The sequence below is a fragment of the Lepus europaeus genome, chromosome 11 (assembly GCF_033115175.1).
Source record: "Lepus europaeus isolate LE1 chromosome 11, mLepTim1.pri, whole genome shotgun sequence".
Taxonomy (NCBI): domain Eukaryota; kingdom Metazoa; phylum Chordata; class Mammalia; order Lagomorpha; family Leporidae; genus Lepus; species Lepus europaeus.
The window spans coordinates 7,843,730-7,864,840 of record NC_084837.1 but is presented as its reverse complement, the minus strand read 5'-3'; the positions used below and the strand labels follow the sequence as shown (position 1 = coordinate 7,864,840).

The 21,111-nt window shown below is 44.3% G+C and overlaps 1 protein-coding gene across 1 annotated transcript; it reads right to left on the bottom strand.

Moving 5' to 3' along the window:
• Positions 1-5,010: 5,010 nt before the first annotated feature.
• Positions 5,011-20,889, bottom strand: ARRDC4 (arrestin domain containing 4). Its single transcript, XM_062204936.1, has 8 exons — positions 20,570-20,889; positions 16,014-16,080; positions 15,633-15,780; positions 13,220-13,322; positions 11,756-12,012; positions 11,059-11,221; positions 10,355-10,509; positions 5,011-9,945 (listed from the first exon to the last, which is right to left on the bottom strand). The coding sequence occupies exons 1-8, from the start codon at positions 20,853-20,855 to the stop codon at positions 9,889-9,891; spliced, it is 1,236 nt and encodes a 411-aa protein (XP_062060920.1). The 5' UTR covers positions 20,856-20,889; the 3' UTR covers positions 5,011-9,888.
• Positions 20,890-21,111: the final 222 nt, after the last annotated feature.

The following is a 21,111-nucleotide window of genomic DNA, read 5'->3' as shown; positions in this document are numbered from 1 at the left end:
CCTAGCCTAACCCTGGCTGTTGTGGCCAACTGGGGAGTGAACCAACGGACAGAAAACCGTTGTGTCTCCTTCTCTGTCTCTAACTGCATTTCAAATAAATAAATCTTTTAAAAAATCCATACTGTTTTCCACATTGACTGCACTAATTTATATTCCCACCAACGACATGCAAGAATTCTGCTTTCTCCACATCCTAACCAGCATTTATTCTTCTCTGTCTTTTTGATATTAGCTGTCCTGTCAGGAGTGAGATGTCTCACTGTGGTTTGATTTGCATTCCCCTGATAGCTAGTGATGCTGAGCATTTTTTCATATATTTTGGCCACTTTTACTTCCTCTTTTGAGAATTGTCTATTCAGATCCTTCACCCATTCCTTAATTGCATTTTTTGGGTTTTGTTAAGTTTTTTAAGTTGCTGATATATGCTGGAATAAATCCTTTATTGGTTAAGTAGCTTGCAAATATTTTGTCTTATTCTGTTGGATGTCTCCACTCTTCTGGTCATTTCCTTTGCTATGTAGAAGCTGCTGACTAATCCCATTTGTACAGTTTTGCTTTTGTTGTCTGTGCTTTTGGGGACTCATCTAAGAAGTCCTCACTTACTCCAATGTCATGAAGTGTTTCTCTCATGTTTTCTTTTAGCAGTTTCATAGTTCCCGGTATTACATTTTGGTCTTTCATCCATTTTGAGTTGATTTTTGTATATGGTGAGAGGTAGGGGCCTAATTTCATTCTTTTAAGTATATATGTCTGGTTTTGCCAGCTTGTTTCTTAAACAGACTTTCTCTAATTTATGTTCCTGGCAATCATGTAAAAAATCACTTGGCTATATGTATGGGGGTTAATTTCTTTTCACTGATAGACATGCTGGTTTTTATACAAGTACCATACTGTTTTAATTATGATAGCTTTGTTGCATGCTTTGAAATCATGTATTGTGATGCTTTTAGCTTGATTTTTTCTGCTTGGTATCACTTTGGCTATTCTGCATGTGTGTGTGTGTGTGTGTGTTGTGTGTGTGATCCTTTAAAAAATTCTGTAAAGGACATCATTGGTATTTTTATAGGGATTGTTTTGACTTGATGGATTGTTTTTAGGTAATATAGTCATTTTAGTGATATTAACTCTCCAATCCATGAACAAATAATGTCTTTCGATTTTTTGGTTCCTTGGTAATTTTTTTTTTCATAAATGTTTTGTAATTTTCATTGTACAGATCTTTCACTTCTTTGGTTAAATTTATTCCTAAATGTTTGATTTTCAGCAGCTGTTGTAAAAATGATTTCTATCATGATTTCTTTTTCAGAGAGATTATTGTTGATATATAAAATGCTACATCATTTTGATTTGGTATGTTGATTTCGTATCCTATGACTTTACAGAATCTGTTTATCACTTCTGACAGCTCTTTGGTGGAGTACGTGGTTTGTCCACGACAAGATCCTGTCATCCACAAACATGGGTATTTTGACTTCCTCCTTTCCAATTTAGATGCCCTTAATTTATTTTTCTTTCCTAATTGCTTGTTTTTTAAGTTTTTTTTTTTTAATTTTATTTTTTGAAACTCAGAGTTACAGAGAGGACAGAGAGAGGGAGGGAGGGAGAGAGTACTTTCATCCATCCATTCATTCTCCAGGTGTTTGCAACAGCCAGGGATAGGCCAGGCTAAACTCAAGGAGTCAGAAGCTCCATCCAGGTCTCCAATGTGGGTGGCAGGGGCCTGAACACTTGGGCTATCTTCTGCTGCTTTTCCCAGGTCATTAGGAGGGAGCTGGGCTGGAAGTGGAGATGCTAGGACAAGAACCAGTGCCCACAGGGGATGCCAGCATCGCAGGTCCACAATGCCGGCTCCTTCTGATTGCTCTTGCTAGTGCTTCCTATACTACATTGAGTAAGAGTGGTGAAAGTGGACATCCTGGTTTTGTTCCAGATCTGAGGGGAAATGCTTTCAACGTTTTCCCTGTTTGGTGTGATACTGGCTGTGGGTGTGTCATATGCGGCCTTTGTGATTCTCAGATACATTCCTTCTACACCTAACTGGTTGGGGGTTTTGTCATGAAGGGATACTAAATTTTATCACAGTCTTTCTCTGCATCTATTAAGATGATCGTCATGATTTTTCCCTTCATTCTGTCAATGTGATTTATGATGTTTAGCGTTTTTGAAATGTCGAAACACCTTTGCCTCTATGAAATAAATCCCACTGGATTGTGACGTATGATCTTTCTAATGTAGTGCTGGATTTCAATTGCTAAGATTTTGTTCAAAATTTTTGCATCTATGCTCATCAGAGATACTGGTCTGCAGCTTTCTTTTTGTCGTGTGTCTTTGTTTGCTTTCGGGATTAGAATGATGCTGATTTGGAAAATGAGTTTGGCAGAGTTCCATCTTTCTCAGTTTTTTTGGAAAGGATTGGAGTTAGTTCCTCTTTAAATGTTTTGTGTAATTCATTAGTAAAGCCATAAGTTCCTGGACTTTTCTTTGATGTGAGACTTAATCACTGCTTCAGTCTTGGTGGTTACTATGGGTCTGTTTAGAATTTATCTTCTTTATTTAATCTTGGTAGCTTATATGTAACCAGGAATTTGTCTGTTTCCTTGAGATTTTCCAATGTGTTTGCATGTTGACGTTCATAGCAGTTTCTTATGATCCTTTGTATTTCTGTGATATCAGTGGTAATTTCTCCTTTTTCATCTCGAATTTTATTTGAATTTTTCTCCTTTTTTCCATGTTAGTCTGGCTAATGGTTTATCTATTTTATTTATCTTCTCAAAAAAAACAAGCTTTCTGTTTTATTAGATTTTTTGAAATTTCTTTCAATTTCATTTATTTCTACTCAAGTCTTATTATTTCTTGCCTTCTGTTGATTTGGGGTTTAGCTTGTGTTTTTATAAGTCCTTGCGAGAGATATCACCAGATTGAGAATTTTTAGAAGTTTAAACATTTATTAACTTTCCCTCTTAACACTTCATTTGCTGTCTCCCACAGGTTTTAATATATTGTGTTTTCATGTTAATTTGTTTCTAGAAATTTTATTTCCTTTTCTGTATATTCAATGATCCATTGGTCTTTCAGTAACATGCTGTTTAATTTCCATGTATTTATAAATTTCCATTGTTCTTTGTGTTGTTGATTTCTAACTTTATTCCTATGTGCTCTGAGAGGATGCATGGTATGATTTCCATCTTTTTAAATTTACTGAGACTTGATTGGTGGTGTAATATCTGTTCTATCCTAGAGAATGGTCCATGGGCTGATGAGAATATATGCTCTCCAGCTTTTGTGTGAAATGTTCTGTAAATGTGTGCTGCTCAATAGCATGTTTCAGTTCTGATGTATCTGTTGATTTTCTGTCTGGATGATCTATTGATGAAAGTTAGGTCTTGAAGTCCCCACTATTATTGTATTGTAGTCTATATCTCCCTTTAGGTCTAATGACATTTGCTGTGTATAGCTGGGTGATCTTGTGTTGGATGCCTATATGATTGTTATACTTGTAGCTGAATCAAGTCTTTTATCAACATATCATTTCTCATTGTAGTTTTAGATCTAAAATCTGTTTTGATACGAGTATAGCTATTCCCATATGGTTTTGGTTTCCATTCCTGGTTCATAGTTTTCCAAACTTGAACTTCCAGACTGTGTGTATCTTTACCTGTGAAGTTCATTTACTGTACACAGCAGGTGGCTAGTTCTTGTTTTTATTCCATCCAGCCAATTTATATCTTTTGGCTGGGAAATTTAATCCATCTATATTCAAGCTGACATTGACAAATTGCTTTTTAAGGAAAAAGATAAATTCCAAGCACCCAGTGCCTGAGTTCATTCATGTAATAATATTTTCTGATGTCTCTCTACCAGTATTGTACTGTTGGGAGCACATTGGTTAAAAACTGGTGGAAAATGAATTCTCTTCCAGCAAATAAGTTGCTAGGTAGCAACCCATTGCCTGTTTCTCCCTTTAGCAGCAAATCTTACATTTTGATCTGAGATAGACGCTGGTCTGGAGGTAAAGGGTGCACACAAAAGAGCAAAAGCTAAGGGCTTCTGTCTCCGTGTGTGCAGGAGAGTGTGTTGGCACATGTGTGTAAGTGTCTGTGTGTGTGCGGATTGGAGGGGGAAGTTTGTAAGCAGGAGGGAAGCACCTACTTTTTACTTGTTCACAGAGAGAGGTACTGGCCTAAAATACGTCTCTTTCTGTCCATTTAAGACAACCTGGATCCTTGAAAATTTGGGCAAGAACAAAATTCCTACCACTGAATACAGAAATCGTACTAGTAAGAAACATTCATCGTGAGCTCAGACAGATGTTCTGGAAACGGGTACCAGTCAACACGTTTTGTCCAACCTTCACCCTCATCACTACGCATTTCTATTTTGTGGCTTCCTTCCATCTTTGACAGATACAGGTCTGGTTTTATGGAAAAGCTCCTTAGGTTATTATGTATGGAGTAGCTTTTATGAAATAAGAGCTCTCCTGTTTAGAAAAATGTGTCTTCACAAGTATACCTATGTTTTATATTGTTTCATTAAGAATAAGCACATACTTGGTAGTTAATTTTTTTAGCTTCAAAAGGGGCTTTCCATCTCATTGGTAAGCAATGCCACTCAGGGGCAGGCATTTGGTGTAGCAATTAAGAACCCCTTGCAATGTCCTGGGTTTGAGTTCTGGCTCCACGTCTGATTCCATCTTCCTAGTAATGTGTACCCTGGGAAGCATGAGTGATGGCTCAAGTACTTGGGGCCCTCCACCCCTCCACCTACATAGGAGACCCAGCTTGAGCTCCAGGTTCCTGGTTTGTGCCTAGCTCAGCCCTGGCTGTTATGCACATTTGGGGAGTGAACCAGCAGATGGAAGATCTCTCTACCTTCAAATTAAAAAAAAAAGTTACTTAGAAATTCTTTTGATGAAGTGGTATTGTAAAAGAAGGGAATTAAAAGAGGCAGGGGAAAAAGGAAGAAAAAAACTACAGAATTTATACACAAACACACAAGGGTAATGTAGTCTTTCCTGCATAATTTATGTTAAAATTTATGAGATTCAGAAGGTGATAGGATAAATACATCCACATACTTTCCACCTGGTCTATAGTTTCATAACAGGGATATCTCGCTCAATTATAATGCAATAGCATGCTGTTTAAAGACGAAACACTTCAATTACTTTGGCAACCTAAATATTAGTCCCTGCAAGGTTGTGTCAATCTGTATTTATGTATTTCCTACCTAAGAAGTGGTTCTCAGACTCCACACCAAGACCTATTTACAAAGATGTTATGAGCATATAATTATTACAATTTTCTTTGCAAAGCACAGTATGAAAATTTAAGTAGTCAAATCTGATTCTTTTAAAATCCAACTAAACTACAAAGGAATACACTAATAGTGCAGAGAGCTGCTTGTGAGGTTGTAATGCTGAATGCAAAAGCCAGTCTCAGAAGGCACATTCTCAATGACTCCACGTATCCAGGGTTTGCAAAACGACAGAATTATGGAGATGGAAAACAGATCAATGAGGGGGTGGGCTCGGGCAGGAAAGGGTGTGATGAAGTCTCCATCTTGATTGTGGGGCTGATTCTATGAACCCAGATATGTGATACAGTTCCACAGAGCTCTACACACATCCACAAGCAGAAACCAGGCGTCTGAGTTGTGTCAATGTCCCACTGGCAGAGACTGTGGGAGAGATACACAGGACGTCATGGTACTATCCTTGCAACATCTCGTGAGCCTGTAATTATTTCAAAATATAAAGGTGGAAACACAGCTGTTGGGAAAAAGATCCCAGCTACTAATTAAACACACGTAGGAAGCAATTTAGTGGAAGACTGGTAGACTGTCGGGAAGCAGGCCTTTCAGACGAAAACACTGTCTTGACCTAGCATGTGTCTGGTCTCCAGGTCCGCAAATCTCAAACTGTGTGATTGAAACCAGTGCCTATTTCCCTCACGTCTTCTACAGTTGCAGAATCAGGAAATTTCTGAGCCAGCAGGGACCTTACAGGTGAACGGAGGCCAAACTCCCAGGTTCCGTCTCTGGGTTTAGCATCGTCATTGCTAAGGTGAGGGCTTGTCCTCATCTCTTTGCGGCGTCATCTCGTTCTAAATGTGATTATCTACAGTGTTTGGATATGACAGAAACTCTGATGCAGGTCTTGGGGAAATTTTGCCTCAGTATTTATTACATGAAACAAATATTTCCATTAACGTTGCTAAGAAATGTTATCACAGAAACAATGCATTTGTTAAGTAATGCCACACCACATGTGAAAAATAACTGGAGACTAGAAGATTTTTCAGGACTGAGGGTGGCCAGCTAGAGATGACGTGCCTTCACACAGGGCTTGTAAACAGCACAGGGCTTGTATCCACCTGGGAATTTACCACATCTGCTCCTTCAATTGTGGCGAGTTCTGATCCAGGAAATAATGAAACTCAGAAGGCTTTCAAGAATGGTCTTTGTGCATTGAGGATAAAGAGATTCCCAGGCACTTCAAGAAGTTCGCAGAAAAGCGGCCGGTGCTGTGGTGTAGCAGGTAAAGCTGCCACCTGCAGTGCCGGCACTCCACATGGACACCAGTTCAAGTCCCGGCTGCTCCTCTTCCAATAAAGCTCTCTGCTATGGCCTGGGAAAGCAGTAGAAGATGGCTCAAGTCCTTGGGCCCCTGCACCAGCATGGGAGACCCGGAAGAAGCTCCTGGCTCCTAGCTTCAGATGGGCCCAGCTCCAACCCTCACAGCCATCTGGGGAGTGAACCAGCGGATGGAAGACGTTTCTCTCTGTCTTCCCCTAACTCTACTTCTCAAGTAATTAAAATATTTTAAAATATATGAAAAATGGTTCACTTTAGTGCAAAAACAAGTTGAAATCCGATGATTTCAATCTTGAGATTGTTCACCATACCCACACTCAGGGACGTTTTGAAGAATCCTTATATGCATGGATTTCAAATTTTTTTACTGAAACAAACTTGCCTTTGAATTCCATTTTCCACGAACTTTTGTATATGCCAAGTCAACAGCCAGTGTGGCTTCCATTTCGTCACTCATCTTGATTACTTCTCTTCCCAGAATGTGAAGAACTGCTTGCCTTGGGGAAGCAGCCAGTTACAAGCAGCTCGCGTTCCTAGGGCTGCTCTTTGCCTCTTGACAGCGTGCACACAGATCCATCTCAACAGCAGGAACATTCCTGTACTGATCTTCCCTAAGCCCTAAAAGTTTAAATTAGTCTTTCAAAAATGCAAACAAAAACAAATAACTCACAGCATTACTGTAATCATTTTATTAACAAAAAGAACCCATGGGGTTCAAACAAGAGTACAAAATACAATCTTTTTTTTTTTCTCCTGTGGGTTAAATTGTTACACTTTTAATAATAAAAATTAAAAAAACTTTCATAGTTAACTTATCAAAAACATAACTTCTGCTTATTGAGTCTTTTGTTGTGCAAAACAAAAACACAGAAAGTAACTTTTTGCCTAGGAGAAGGAGTTTGTGTGCCAAAAGGTGCACATTTTCAATTTCAAAATTTTTGCATCAAAAAGAAAATTCTAAGGCCACTTTATTTTTCCTTTTTGCAAACTAAACAAGAGCAAGAAGGGAATAAATAAGCAAGTAACAGCAGCTAATTTTTACCTTCATCCCCAGGTTTTCTCTGCTCCAATGTGGTTTTCTACATTCAAAAATGCTATCTTGATTAAGTAAAGATTTCACCCTACAGCTTAAGGACAGATGTACCAGTATCAAGTCAGTAAAGTAGGTCAGACCTTTGAACGACTAAGTGTTACTGAGTTAGCTCTGCCTCAACTATGCGGGGGGACTTCACGATTTCTCTGATTAAGGTTATAAAATAATCCTAACAAAGGTTCCTCTAAGTAGTCGCTTCTCTACGCGGAGCCAAATTACTCAACTCTCTCTCCGTGTGTCCGGTTTGCGTGTTTTTCTCGCTCTGTTCTGGTTTCATGGAGGTGGACAATGTCCCAACAAGGCACACCAGCTGCAACTAAGGCATCAACAGATAGCTGAGGAGGGACTATTCTACAGTAAAGACAAAATGTTTTAGACAGTACTTAAAGACACACACCTGTTTAAGGACATGCAAAAAAAAAAAAAAAAAAAAAAGCAAAAGGAAAAACAAAAAAAAAAAAACCTCTAAAAACCAAAGTAAAACGAGGCTTTGTGACCATTTCCGTACCACAATTACTAGCATGGCATCTTGCACTGTGATTCTGAAAAGTGAAAGACGTGTGCTTGAAGCTTGGGTGACTGCAGAGGAGAGGTATGACCAGAGGGCAGAAAGCACACAGTACCTAATGTTTGTAGAAAAATCCCTGATCCAGTGGCCCACCGAGCTTTAAATACAAAATTTAACCTCAGAAGAACTGTTCTGAGTGAATATGCCGACCGGAAGATGAGTCGGTCATTTTGTGGGATCAATTACAGTATTTTGTACGGGAAGCACCAGGGTTTCTAGATCAAACCCTTAGGACTCAGCTGGTCCAAAATCTGTATCTAGGGGACCCCTTTCTCCCTTCTACTTAGTGTCCAGAAATAGTCTCAGCTCAGGAAACCAACAGATGGAAGGAACAGCACGTGAACAGGTGACCACGGACACGAGGGCAAAGGGGCACGGTGAGAACACTGTGTAAACGTTCAGCAGCAATACAATCCTGTTGGTGTGAGTATCCTGAGGCTAAATGATAATAAAATATTGCACCAAGACAATAAAGAAAATCACAGTTTAAATAGAATCACTGAACAGCTGGAATAAACAATGTACAATGCAGTGACTGCCATCTGTAGACATCAGCCTTTCGATGGGAATTTACATTTTTGGAAAATGGTATTCCTACCCTCTCTTGATTTTGGATTTATTTTGAAATAAATATATATTTACTTCCATTTAATGTGAACTTATGGATTTTTCCCTTGTTTCAAGGAGTTGAGGCTGCTACCGAACTAGCAGAAACTTCAAAGATCACTGATCAGGCCGAGTTTTAAAAACATACCTGATAACCCCATACGAGGTAGGTTAAGAAAAGGGTTTTTGTTTTTGTTGTTGGCCGTGTAGTTATCAGGGCATTCTGAAGATGCAACTGTTTTCCCCTGTCTCCTTTCTCTGATGTGCCCACAGGTAAACAAGGTATGAGGGAACTCAAACATGTATCCCGTTAAAGTACTTAAAAGGGGTAAAAAGCTACACCCTTCAACCAAATCTGTTTTCACACGGAAATCAATCATTCTGCTTCGATCCCACAAAAGCTCAAGTTTCTCAAGGAACCTTTCTTGGTTTCCCAATACTGCAGAGCCAGGTTGTGAACTGTATTTCAGCCTAGGGTTCAGAACGCCAAAGCTGTGACATCATTAGGACCTCGTGTGACCATGGGATCAGGAAAGGATCCTTCGAGGACTTCAGTCCTCGAGTCTGGTCACGTGGTCAGAAATCATGAAGACCCCGGGTCCCAGGGGTCTCTCTGTCTCCAGAGCTGACCGTTGCCCCGCGCCCGTATACACGGTGCCGCCACACACATTCTCCCGGCAGCATGCTTCTTTACTTGTGTCCACTTTTGGAAGACTTCCTCACGGCGCCTCCTCCCCCTCGGGTCAGCGCAGGCACTCCTCCACTTACTCTGCCCCCTCAGGACTTCCACTACATTCTGTGGCTTTTCACATCTTCACCCTTTTCAAAGGGGACAATCGACAACCATCCCATCAAGTTGTGCAAACATCCTGTTGGCCACCAGAAAGTTCCCGTGTTCTTTATTTTCTATGGCCTTCTGTCTTAATGTCCATTATGTCCGTAAGGAAATCTCCCCACCCACCCCAAAGGGGCAGGAGGAACGAACCAACACTCTGATTTGACGATGAGCACAGTGATTTCTGAAACACGTTCAGAGAATGAAGGAGACAGGCTGGGTCTCTTCGACATCACTAGGGTGTGGGTCAACCTGACAAAAAATAAAAAATAAAGTGAAAAAAGGATAAGGAGGTGACTGCTGTTAAAACTCCAAAATGATTCTAGCACCTATTTCTAGTTTTATGATGCTGCTTATAAACCAAGTTGCTCAGAACCTATTATTAAGTCCCAACAGGCCATTAAGTTCTCTGTATTCCATGATCAAATCAAACACCCTAAAGGGAATTCATACTACTGTATATGCATGCCACAAAATCACAAGAAAAACACTAGAAAATGTAGAAAAGGGATTGTGACAACCTGCCACCACTGTACAAACAGATTTACACGTATCTCCTCCTAATTACAGGCCAGCAACACATGCGCTAATGAACGCAGGGCAGCCAATGATCACTTGCAAACAGCACAATAAAAGTCTCATTTTCTGTCGCTTTGTTTACCTCTGAATAAAGAGGCGGAGGCTGAAACCGGAACTCCTGTATGCAGGCAAGCATGGGGTAGCACGCTCCTCCCAGACAGCCCGGAGGCTGCGGGTAGGGGGGGATGTGTCTGGAGAATTCTTCCTCGGATACCACATCTGCATAATTTGGTGGCGCTGGAACAGAAATGCGGTGAGAGTTGGGAAATCCATGCAGAATTATTAATCTCCTCTGAAGTCTCCCACAAACAAGAAATTCAGCTAAATTTGAAGATAAAAATATACTGCCCTCTAAACAACACGCTTTTGTACCTGGTATAATAAAAATAGTTTTTAGTCAAACTGCTGCTAGCATTAATTATGTTCTGTTCTTATGAGATCTGTGTCACCGTCTAGCTAAACAAATTTATTGAAATGTGGCTACAGAAAAAATAACACTGCATAATTTCCTTTTGACTATTTTTCATTGTTTTTCTATTAATGAATTGGAACCAGGAAGAATAAGTTTGTTCCTGAATCTAGCATCAGCAGCGCTGTGTCCTGGATATGCGGAACTTTCAAGGTCTCCTGGAGGAGTGACCTTTCCTGATTTTTCAGTACTAAGAAGAGTAAGATAGCTGCTGCAGGGGTAGTAATGAGCTGCTGAGAACCCACTATCTCTGTGTCCTGTCACACAAGGCGTTCTCTGTGTCAGATCTCACTACAAAACGGCTGGAAATGCTTTACCTTCAGGCTGTTCTGGCAGGGTCAGTGTCAACCAGCTCATATCCATGCTGAACTGGCTGGCAACGCTGGAGTTCCTGCTGCCAAAGCCATTATACGGAATGGTACCGATCACTAGCGGCAGCTCGAGCATCAGTTTTTTAGCACCAGGAATGTGAATGTATACCTAGATCAGAAAAAAGAAGTGGAAGGAAGGCACAAATGTAAATTAACCCTCACAGCAGAAAGCTTGCTTTCTCTGTCACCTGCCATCCCTCCCCTTTACAAGTGTGAGCTGTCCTGAGGGGACAAAACAGAACAGGGTTAGCGACCAGGACAAGGGGCGTGCCCTTGCACTTGACCTGATAGTGACCTGGGAGGGGGGCGTGGCCTTGCATTTGACCCATTTGACCTGATAGTGACCTGGGACAGGGGGTGTGGCCTTGCACTTGACCATGATAGTGACCTGGGACTGGGAGCATGGCCTTGCACTTGACAGGAGTACAGCAAGCACTCCTCAGTGTGATTCATTTGTTATTTTATTAAATCCCTTGGGGAAGGAGGATAGTTTTTGATTAAGAACAAAGGCCAATCTTCATAGTCACCACAACTGATGGCAATGCACATATAAAGGACATTTCTGCAGGGACTAACTGCACACACTCACAGCAACATGACCCTGGTTCTACGTGTTTCTAACTTGAAAAAGGGCTCTACTCACAGCTAAGGAATAGTCTACTCTGATAATGCAGCAGTCCAGGATGGACGGAGTAACAGGGGGGATTTTCAGAGTTTTGCCGTTCCATGTGTCGGTGCTCCCGGAAGCAATGTGGTTTCCTCGCACGTTGGCGACCATGTGGCGAACGGTCTTCGTTTTCCCACTTGCCAAATATGTTTGGGTTTGGAAAATAGCAGCTTTGGGAACGATCAGACGAGAAGAGCAATTCTCTATCTCTGCATAGATTGGAATAGCTTCTCCTAAAAAGAAAACAAAAATCAGGTGCACCCAGAGACTTTGCAGGAAGCTCTCACTACCGTGGGATACAGCTGTTGCCAATTAAAGCGGCAATGTTCCAACATTATTTTACAAACTGAGAAGCCTTAATGGAAAACCTGCATCACTAACAGAAACTTGTATGAGGATCTCATATGAGTCAGAGAAGTAGAAATTCACTGTAGGCTGTGGCAGGTATTATTTTCTAATTGCCAAATTATTCATTATTCTAATGTACTAATAGCACATTAGCAATTCTGAGAAACTGATAATGTTAAGGCACAAAGAATATAGTACTCGCAGCAGGCAAGTTTTCTACAAATATACCTACAGCACACTACCCCAGGCCACATTCACATGCAGTAAGCCAGAACCCTGCAGAGGGGCCCAAGTCACTGCTGGAACTGGGCCCTTCGTGAACGACAGCTGGGTATCAACCTGACCACGCAGCTGTGTTCTCTGTCCAGCCTCGGGCACTCCTGTTTCTCCAGCCGGCAAGGAGTCAGAAGGCCCAACAGTATTTTCAAACTGTAACAGTTCTCCTCTGAGCAACACAACTCCTGATGTTCTCTCGCAGGGTTAAAAGAAGATGCTGGCATTTTCTGACTCCTCTGTTTTTTTTTTTTTTTTTTTTTTTCTTTTTTTTGCAGGCAGAGTTAAACAGTGAGAGAGAGAGAGAGACAGAGAGAAAGGGCTTCCTTTTTCTGTTGGTTCACCCTCCAACGGCCGCAACGGCTGGCACACCACACCGATCCCAAGCCAGGAGCCAGGTGCTTCCTCCTGGCCTCCCATGCAGGTGCAGGGCCCAAGCACTTGGGCCATCCTCCACTGCCCTCCCAGGCCACAGCAGAGAGCTGGCCTGGAAGAGGAGCAACCGGGACAGAATTGGTGCCCCAAACGGGACTAGAACCTGGGGTGCCGGTGCTGCAGGTGGAGGATTAGCCTAGTGAGCCGCAGTGCCGGCCTAGTATTTGTTTTAAAATACAATATAATTTATACCTTAAAAAACACATTACTTACTGGTGTGTGGGAGGGAGGGTGTGAAGTATCACTATGTTCCTAAATTTGTATATATGAAATGCATGAAACTTGTATAACTTAAAATTAAAACAACAACAAAAAGCCACATCACTTGAGGTCACTTACAATTAAATAATAAAATGATCACATATCTCCTTTGCTCTTGCTTACCATTACAGTATCCCTTTCTTTCAATCTTGGCACTCAGTGAGACTGGTCCAGAAGTGAAAAACCAGCAGCCAACCATTTTCTCTTGAGTCTTCAACACAGGGCTCTTGAAAATGTCAAATAATAAAATAACGTTAATTAAACTGCTTAAAATTATATCTGTCCTTTTATGTAAGAAATATTTACAAAAAAACACAAATGGAACGTCCTTATCCTCTTGTGACATATTAGGCAAAACATGTAGTGAAACACAGGTGCTAAAACTCATTTCCCTTTTAGGAAAACAAGGGCACATTTTGAGATTCAAATTAGCATAACAGCACCCCATTTTATCCTAGAGTCACTATATTTTTAGGAAATTATAAAACATCCATTAAAGCAATCAAAAGCTGTATATTAAAATCTGTCTATGTAACAGATGAAAGGCAAAAGAGAAATGAAATAAAAACCAATAATCAGACAGGTTTTTTTTGGCCTTTAATAAGTGGAATAAACAAACGGCCTATTTTTTAACTTCAGAATGCATTATCAGACAGAACCTTCTAGTGTCCTTAGCCTGAAATGGTTTGGGGAATTACATCACAGAGCAATAATGCACAGGCATTAAAAAGCTATCAAATACTCCACTATAATATTCAAAAAGGGTACTTAAAAATGTTCATTGAGAAATGGAATTAAAAGATGTGTAATTTGTGAAAAAAATTTTTGAACTTCTGAGGTGGGAAATTGGCAACAATTAAAATGCTTCTCGGGATGCCCACATCCCACACTGGAGTCCCTGGGTCTGCGTCCTGGCTCCACTTTTAAACTCAGCATCCTCTCAATCCCAGGAGGCAGCAGGTGATGGCTCAAGGATGTGAGCTCCTGCCACCCACGTGGGAGACCCAGAATGATTTCAGGATTCCTGGCTTCAGCCTGCCCCAGCCCCTTCTGTTCAGAGTATTTGGGGGGCATGAACCAGTGGATAAGAGTCCTTTGTCATCTCTCTCCCTCTCTTCTTTTTATTTGCCTTTCAAATAAATAGATAAAATTTTTAAAAAATGTAATAAAGTACATGAATTCTGAGATTTTCAAGAAGTTCAAGAAAAACGTATATTAAAAAATAGCTCATGTTCTACAGCTTACAAAAATGGAGACAAGATGTAAAATGCCCAACTTACAGGGTGAATAGATTGAAAGCTTACTGTATCCAAAGTTATTTGCAATTATTTTTATATAAAAGAAAGAAAAGAATAAAATATGTCTGTTTTTGGTAAAAACCAAAATCCCTTTAACTCAATTGCCACAATGGTCATAAAAATATTAGAGATATATTTAACCTTCCAGTTCTAAGTAGAGTTTAAAATGACATTTATTAGCATCCCCAACTTTTAAGGAAGGCTTTACGTGGACGCTGAAGCTGCTGTACTAAGCCAGGTCAGCTCTGGTATGGTTTTGGCCACAACGGGTCACGCAACCACAGGAAATTTCTTATCTTTTCCCAACCAGAAGGTGCACATTAAAGTAAATTCTATTTCTTTTTCATGTGAAAATAGGAGTTAAACAACTTTTAACTGTTTTTTCCTTTGTCTTTAAAAACACTGGCTAGAAAAAGAAACCTCCAATACTAAAAATACATCTTTGTCACATGAGGATCATGATGGAAAGTTTAAATTATCTCGGTATTTTCTATGAAGTAAAAAATCATTCATATTTAAATGAAGAACCATTAGGTCCTAGTAGCTATCATGAACGTACAAGGTATAATTTTATATTATTTTGATAATATGGGTTTAGATAAAAGAGTCTAGCTCATTAGCTCCCATCTTGCCTATTCTGTTGTTACTTATAGCCTGATCCTTCTTATCCGTCTACAGTATTTCTAGTGATTATTAGAAGTTCAATGCTTTAATGTGGCCAAATCTGTCACAAGGAGACGATAAGTGAAAGGCTCTCGGCGGCAGCTGCACGCACTTACTTAATGTTAGAAAATGACATGCAAAATGGAAGGACACACAGCATAATGGCCCGGGCCTCAATAACAGGCTGAGCGTGATTAATACTCTTCATAATTACTGTTCCTCAACCTGCTATTATTGAAGAGTTTAGAATACCCAGTCCTGTGCATGTGGCCAGTCTGGTAAAAGGAACGACTCTCTGTGTGTGCATTATTGTTATTAAGCCTTATTAATGCATTTCAAGCCTGTGTAACTTTTTGGCAAAAGAAGCCCTGAACAGCAGGGGCATAATCAATAGTATTAACACACACAATTTGTGATTTCCCCAACCTAGAATCATATCTTTAGAGTGAATGCCTATGGGTTACACGATTGTATTTTCTAAGCCGTCAGAAAGTGACAGCACAGACTACAGCTCCACTGGCTAAATACAGATGGCGCTATCGGAAGGCAGGAGGAAGAGGAAGGAGAGAACTCACCAGCAGCGCTGGTGTGTTGACATCCACGTGGCTGACCACCTGCAGTTCCCGTCTCACACTCTGGGCCGGCACCGTGGGTCGCTCCAGGACAGCTCGCACACAGTACTGGATGCTCCCGTATTTCCCCGTGAACGAGGTGACCAGGGGTCTGAGGCAAACCAGGGACATGCGCTGACACGTGCACTTCTCAGTTAAACTGACCCCGGGGAAGCATGGGTGAACATGCTGGGGTCAGGTTAAAAAAACAATGCAAGCAGAGGCAGAGGTCGATGGAGGGGCTGTGAGGATAAACAGGCACGCACAGAGGCAGGGGTGTCTGGCACCCAGACATGCGAGGAACACGTAGCAGGGAAAGGCAAGCGCAAAAGCCGTCCCACTTACTCGGATGGGAGTTGAAAGCGAAATGGAAATTCATGCTTCCCAGGCTGCAGTAAGATGACACCTTCACCTACAGAAGAGATCACATTTATTTCAATTAAAGTCCATATTAGAGCAAGCGTTTGATCACCTGAATCGTATTTTTAAAGGAGGTTTTCCTAGATATAAAATGTGGTATGTCGGATTTAGGGAATTACATTTGAAGTGGTTTTTACCAAATTTCAATCTCTCTCTCTCACACACACCACACACACACACACACACACGTATATAGGCATGTGCCATCCTCAATCAGACCAATTATACAATTACCACAGAGCCTGGAGCTACAAAACACACATGTAGTATGTATAGACACAACTTATATGTATGTGTGCACAGCAGGTGTTTGTCTATGTGTGTGTGTGTGTGGGTGTGTGTGTGTGAGAGAGAGAGAGAGAGAGGGAGGGAGGGAGGGAGGGAGAGACGCTGTACTTCGAAAGTTCAAAGGAAACGTTATTAAAAGATGTTTACTGGGGCCGGTGCAGTGGTGCAGTGGATTAGAGCCCTGGCCTGCAGCAGCAACAACCCATATGGGCACCTGTTCAAGTCCCAGCTGCTCCACTTCTGATCCAGCTCCCTGCCAATGCTCCTGAGAAAGCAGTGGAAGGTGGCCCCAGTCCTTGTGGAAGACTTCCAAGTGGAAGATGCCCACATGGCGACCCAGGAGAAGCTCTTGGCTTCGGATTGGCTCAGCTCTGGCTGCTGTGGCCATTTGGGGAGTGAACTAGCGGACTGGAGAACCCTCTCTCTAACTCTTTCAAATAAATAAAATAAATCTTAAAGATGTTTATTGCAGTGCCCCAAATTTTGAAAATCCAAGAAATTTTTCATAATATGCATTTTAGGAACTCTTTGAAAACTCTTCAAAAGGGATTTCAAAAATTTTTGTACAAATTAAATCTATCTTCTAATTCCATTTTCCATGAACTTTTTGAAGTACACACACACACACACACATATATATGTATATATGTGCATGTCTGCTTACTTCACTCTATTTTATGAATGTGATACCAGCATTGCAGTGTATCTTAAAAGTAACTTAGCAAAGAAAGATTTCTTTTGGGTATACCACAAAAATCACACTATGTATTCTTTGGGTAGACATGGAAAAGGAAGATGTTTATGAATTTATTAATAGTGGGTATAATACAAAACAGCCGAACCAACAAGACTAGTTCTTAAGCAAGAGTCGGGTAGGTAAGCTTAGGTCTGTGTGATTACCAGGGTTTCTTGGCGGGTGACATGGGATACATGGCTACACCAGGGTTCTACCAACATGGCCACATCCCTTGCCCTGCCAGCAGTCCCCAGTGCCACTCCATTTTGTGCAGAGGTTTGTCACGGGCAGGGTACGGATGGCCCCAGTCAGGTCAGAGGCATGGCTGGAGGCTCTGATGAGGGTACACAGTCTGCCTAATTCAGGTCCAGAGCAGGCTCCACGGCTTCCAGGGCCGGTCTGGTGTCTCCTGGACACCGACAAGCTCTCCTTTGATTGGGCACTAAGTCCTCTCACTGAGGGTGGCCTACATGAGACGAGGAAAGGCCAGCACAGGTGCCTCCATCTCAGATCTGCCCCATCACCTAATGCTAAGATGAGGATTTCTACCTTATCCATTCATCTAAAGATTTTGAAAGTCACCAGTGCCAAGAGATTTTTTTCACTTTAACCCTCGAGCTCTATGACCTGACCAGTTCTCTCAACATTCCAAAACTGTATTTCAGAAAACAGGGCCACGATGGCCCACGAAGTCTTCCAAACCTACCTCCAATTTTCCGTGTTTATAATACATCGGGGTGGGAGGGGAGGAATGTATTTGCCACTTAAATACATTTGAATAGAAATATATCTGGGGCCTGGAGGCAAAGTGAACAATAACAAGTAATGGGTGTGTGTGGTGGTGTACTGCATGGTAACCCAGCAGGTAAGGTTGTTGCCTGCAACACCTGCATCCCATAAGGACGCCCATTCATTTTTCCTGTCTAGCTCCCATCAATGGCCTGAGAAAAGCAGTGGATGGTGGCCCAGCTGTTTGGGCCTCTGCCACCCATGTGGGACACCCACATGGAGCTCCTGGCTTCAGCCTAGCCCAGCCCTGGCCATTGCAGTCCTGAGAACTGAAACCAGTAGATGGAGGATCTCTCTGTGTCTCTCCAAAAATAAGAGGGGTATAATGGGCTGGGCCTCCGCCTACTGCACCAGCATCCCATATAGCCACTGGTTCATATCCCAGCTGCTCCTCTTCCAATCCAGCTCTCTGCTGTGGCCTGGGAAAGCAGTGGAAGATGGCCCAAGTGCTTGGGCTCCTGCCTCTGTGTGGGAGACCCAGAGGAAGCCCCTGGCCCCTGGCTCTGGATCGGTGCAGCTCTGCCCATTGCCACCAGTTGGGGAGAGAACCAGCGGATGGAAGACCTCTCTCTCTGTCCCTCTACCTCTGGAATAAATAAATAAAATCTTTTTAAAAATAATGAACACAGTAGGTAACACGGACAGGAGAGATCCCAGGGGCTCAGGTGTACTTGGGAGCTGGCCACAGGGGTGGTACAGCAGAGCTGCCGTGCTGGAAGCCAGGGCAGCATCTCCACCTTAGAGCTGCCAACGGAAAGACTCCAGGTGCTCGCACACTCCAGGGGCGGGGACCCAGGTCTACAGGAATCGTCAGGTTACTGAAGATGACAAACAGCTTCTAGATGTTTCGACATGGATTTCATCTCAATTCAAAACTGCCAGTGCTTAGGCCTGGCACCGCTGCTACAGGGATGAGTCGCTTCAATCTTCAAACAGACCACGAGGAGGATAGGAGGCTGGCCCTCTGTGCCCAAGCAATGACCACAGACTGCTAGAACCCAGAGCACCTGCCCAGACAGGCGGAGGCTGGCGGGAGTCGGGAGTCTGGGGGTGTCGCTGACAGAGATGAGTGGGGAGGAAACAGCAGGAAGAAGAACGTGATTGGCATGTGGAGAACAGAGATTCTCAGGACACAGAGATGAGTGCCCCTTAGGAAATAACCGATCAAGAACGCTCTTAAAACGAGGCTTTCAATCATCTAAAATACAAAACAGGGCAAAGAAAAGTCACGAAAACAGAAACACGGCTTGTACTACCTGGAGTGAAACCTGGGTTTCTTGCCCTGTGTTTCATTAAAAACCTTCCAGGTAGAATCCCGGGCCCATTTTCTGCTTCTGCTCTCAGGGCTCACTGCTCCACCCTGGACACCTAGCTCTGCCCCTCCACCACTGTCCCTATCATCATGGGAGCAAGCACTGACTTAGATTTGTGCAGCCAACAACCACACGGGGATTTTTTTTTTTTTTGAAAACAGATGCCAGGACCTCATTTCCCACTAACCCAGATTTCTGAAGACTTTTGTAGGTGATGTTCAGACAAGGGTGACTCTGAGAGAATCTGTGACTAAGGTAAGTCGCTAACTTCTCCCAGGTTAGTGGACATCGGATGACTTTTTCCCCCACTCTACTGAGCAAGATTATGGTTATTCTTGGTCCATGTGGATCAAAAATCAAGATCAAAAACCACGGGTCAGCCCGGAATTCTACCAAAGCAATTTGCATTGCTAAGCCCAGGAGCGCCTTCTTTCAATTCTCCATCTATTCACCCAGCACCTCCGGCCCTGGAAATGCAGATACCTTGGACAAAGCCCAGGTCACTTCTCCCTTGGGTAGGCCATCTTGGAAATCTGTGTCCCTGTCACCACTGGGAGGGGGAGCGCGGTCCATGCCATAAACCAGGGGGCAGAGGGCGGCAAGGCGGGGTCCAAGCAACCATCTGGGGTGTCACCTGCTAAGCCAGCGACCGTGGCCCCAGGCCAGGACAAAACGGCCCATTCTGTATCCTGGCAGACCTGGCGAGACTCAGTTTACCCTTCCAAGGGGGGAGGGTGCCATCACCTTACCTGGCAGCAAAGCTTACGGGCCGGAGGGGTCAGAGGGCTCGGAAGGGCTCCCAACTGCAGACCCCGGCTGGGTCCCGGGTCCAGGGAAGCCCTCTCCGCGCCTACTGCGAAAGGAGCACCCCTCCAAGCAGGGGGGGGTCCCCGCGTGGGCACTTTGGGGGGACGCCTCCCACGCGCGAGGGCGAGGCGCGCCCACGAGAGCGCACACCTGGCAGGGAAGAGGGGTGCGGCGAGGAAGAGGACCCCAGGGTGGGCGGCGGTGCCCGGGGGCTCAGGTCCGGGAACCTTTCCTGCGAGCCGCCCTCCCCGCAGGACTCCAGTTTCTGCTAATTCATCCCGAACCAGGCAGGGGCGCGCGGGCCCAGGCCGGGCAGGAGACGCCCCGCGAGCCCTGGGCGCTGCGCACCCGGCCGGCATCCCCGGCCCCCGGCTGGCCAGCTGTCCGAGCGCAGGTTCCCATGGCGACGGCGCGCGCCCCGGCTCCGCGTTCCAGCTGCTCCCGGGCCTCGCCCACCGCGGCGGCCGGCCAGGGGCGCGGGCATTGTGACCCGGCGCCCCCCTGCCGGGGCGCCGCCCGCCCGCGCGCCCCCCGGGCCCCGCGCTCACCGGACGGCGGCTCGCGCAGGCTCAGGCGCACGTTCAGGTACTCCACCTCCGAGGCGGCGGCCGGCGCCGCGCCGGCGCCCGGGCCCCAGGCGGCCGTGGCTCGGCCCTGGGCCTCCAGGCGCAGCGCGCGCAGGGCCACCGGCTCGGCCGCCTCCAGCAGCACGTGCCCGGCCACCGTCTCGCCGCTCGAGTAGCAGCCCTTGCGCTCGTCCTCGAACACCAGTCCCAAGCTCTTCACGCGGCCCTCGGAGCCCAGGGCCGCCGCAGACCCCGCCTCGCCGCCCATCCCGCCGGGCGACGGGGCCCCGCTGCTGCTGGCCGCAGAGGCCCGGAGCCGGGGTCGCGAGCACAGCGGCGCCGCTGTCACGGGCGCCCGCCGCACGCCGAGGGCCACCGCGGCCGCTGTGCCGTGCCCGGTGGAGCACCGGCTCGCCGCGGGGCCTATCGCTTTAACAAACCCAAGTGGGACAGGAACGGGTCCTGGACAGCCCACCCCCGGCGCGCTCCCATAGGTCAGCCGTGAGCCCTGCTTCTTGCCGATT

Bases quoted from the DNA above. Each gene is read 5' to 3' on its own strand.
- ARRDC4 (XM_062204936.1), bottom strand. From the start codon at position 20,855: ATGGGCGGCGAGGCGGGGTCTGCGGCGGCCCTGGGCTCCGAGGGCCGC. The intron at 16,081-20,569 runs GTGAGCGCGGGG...TCTCTTCTGTAG, and splicing joins CCTGCGCGAGCCGCCGTCCG to GTGAAGGTGTCATCTTACTG. The intron at 11,222-11,755 runs GTGAGTAGAGCC...TTTCTGATCTAG, and splicing joins GAGTAGACTATTCCTTAGCT to GTATACATTCACATTCCTGG.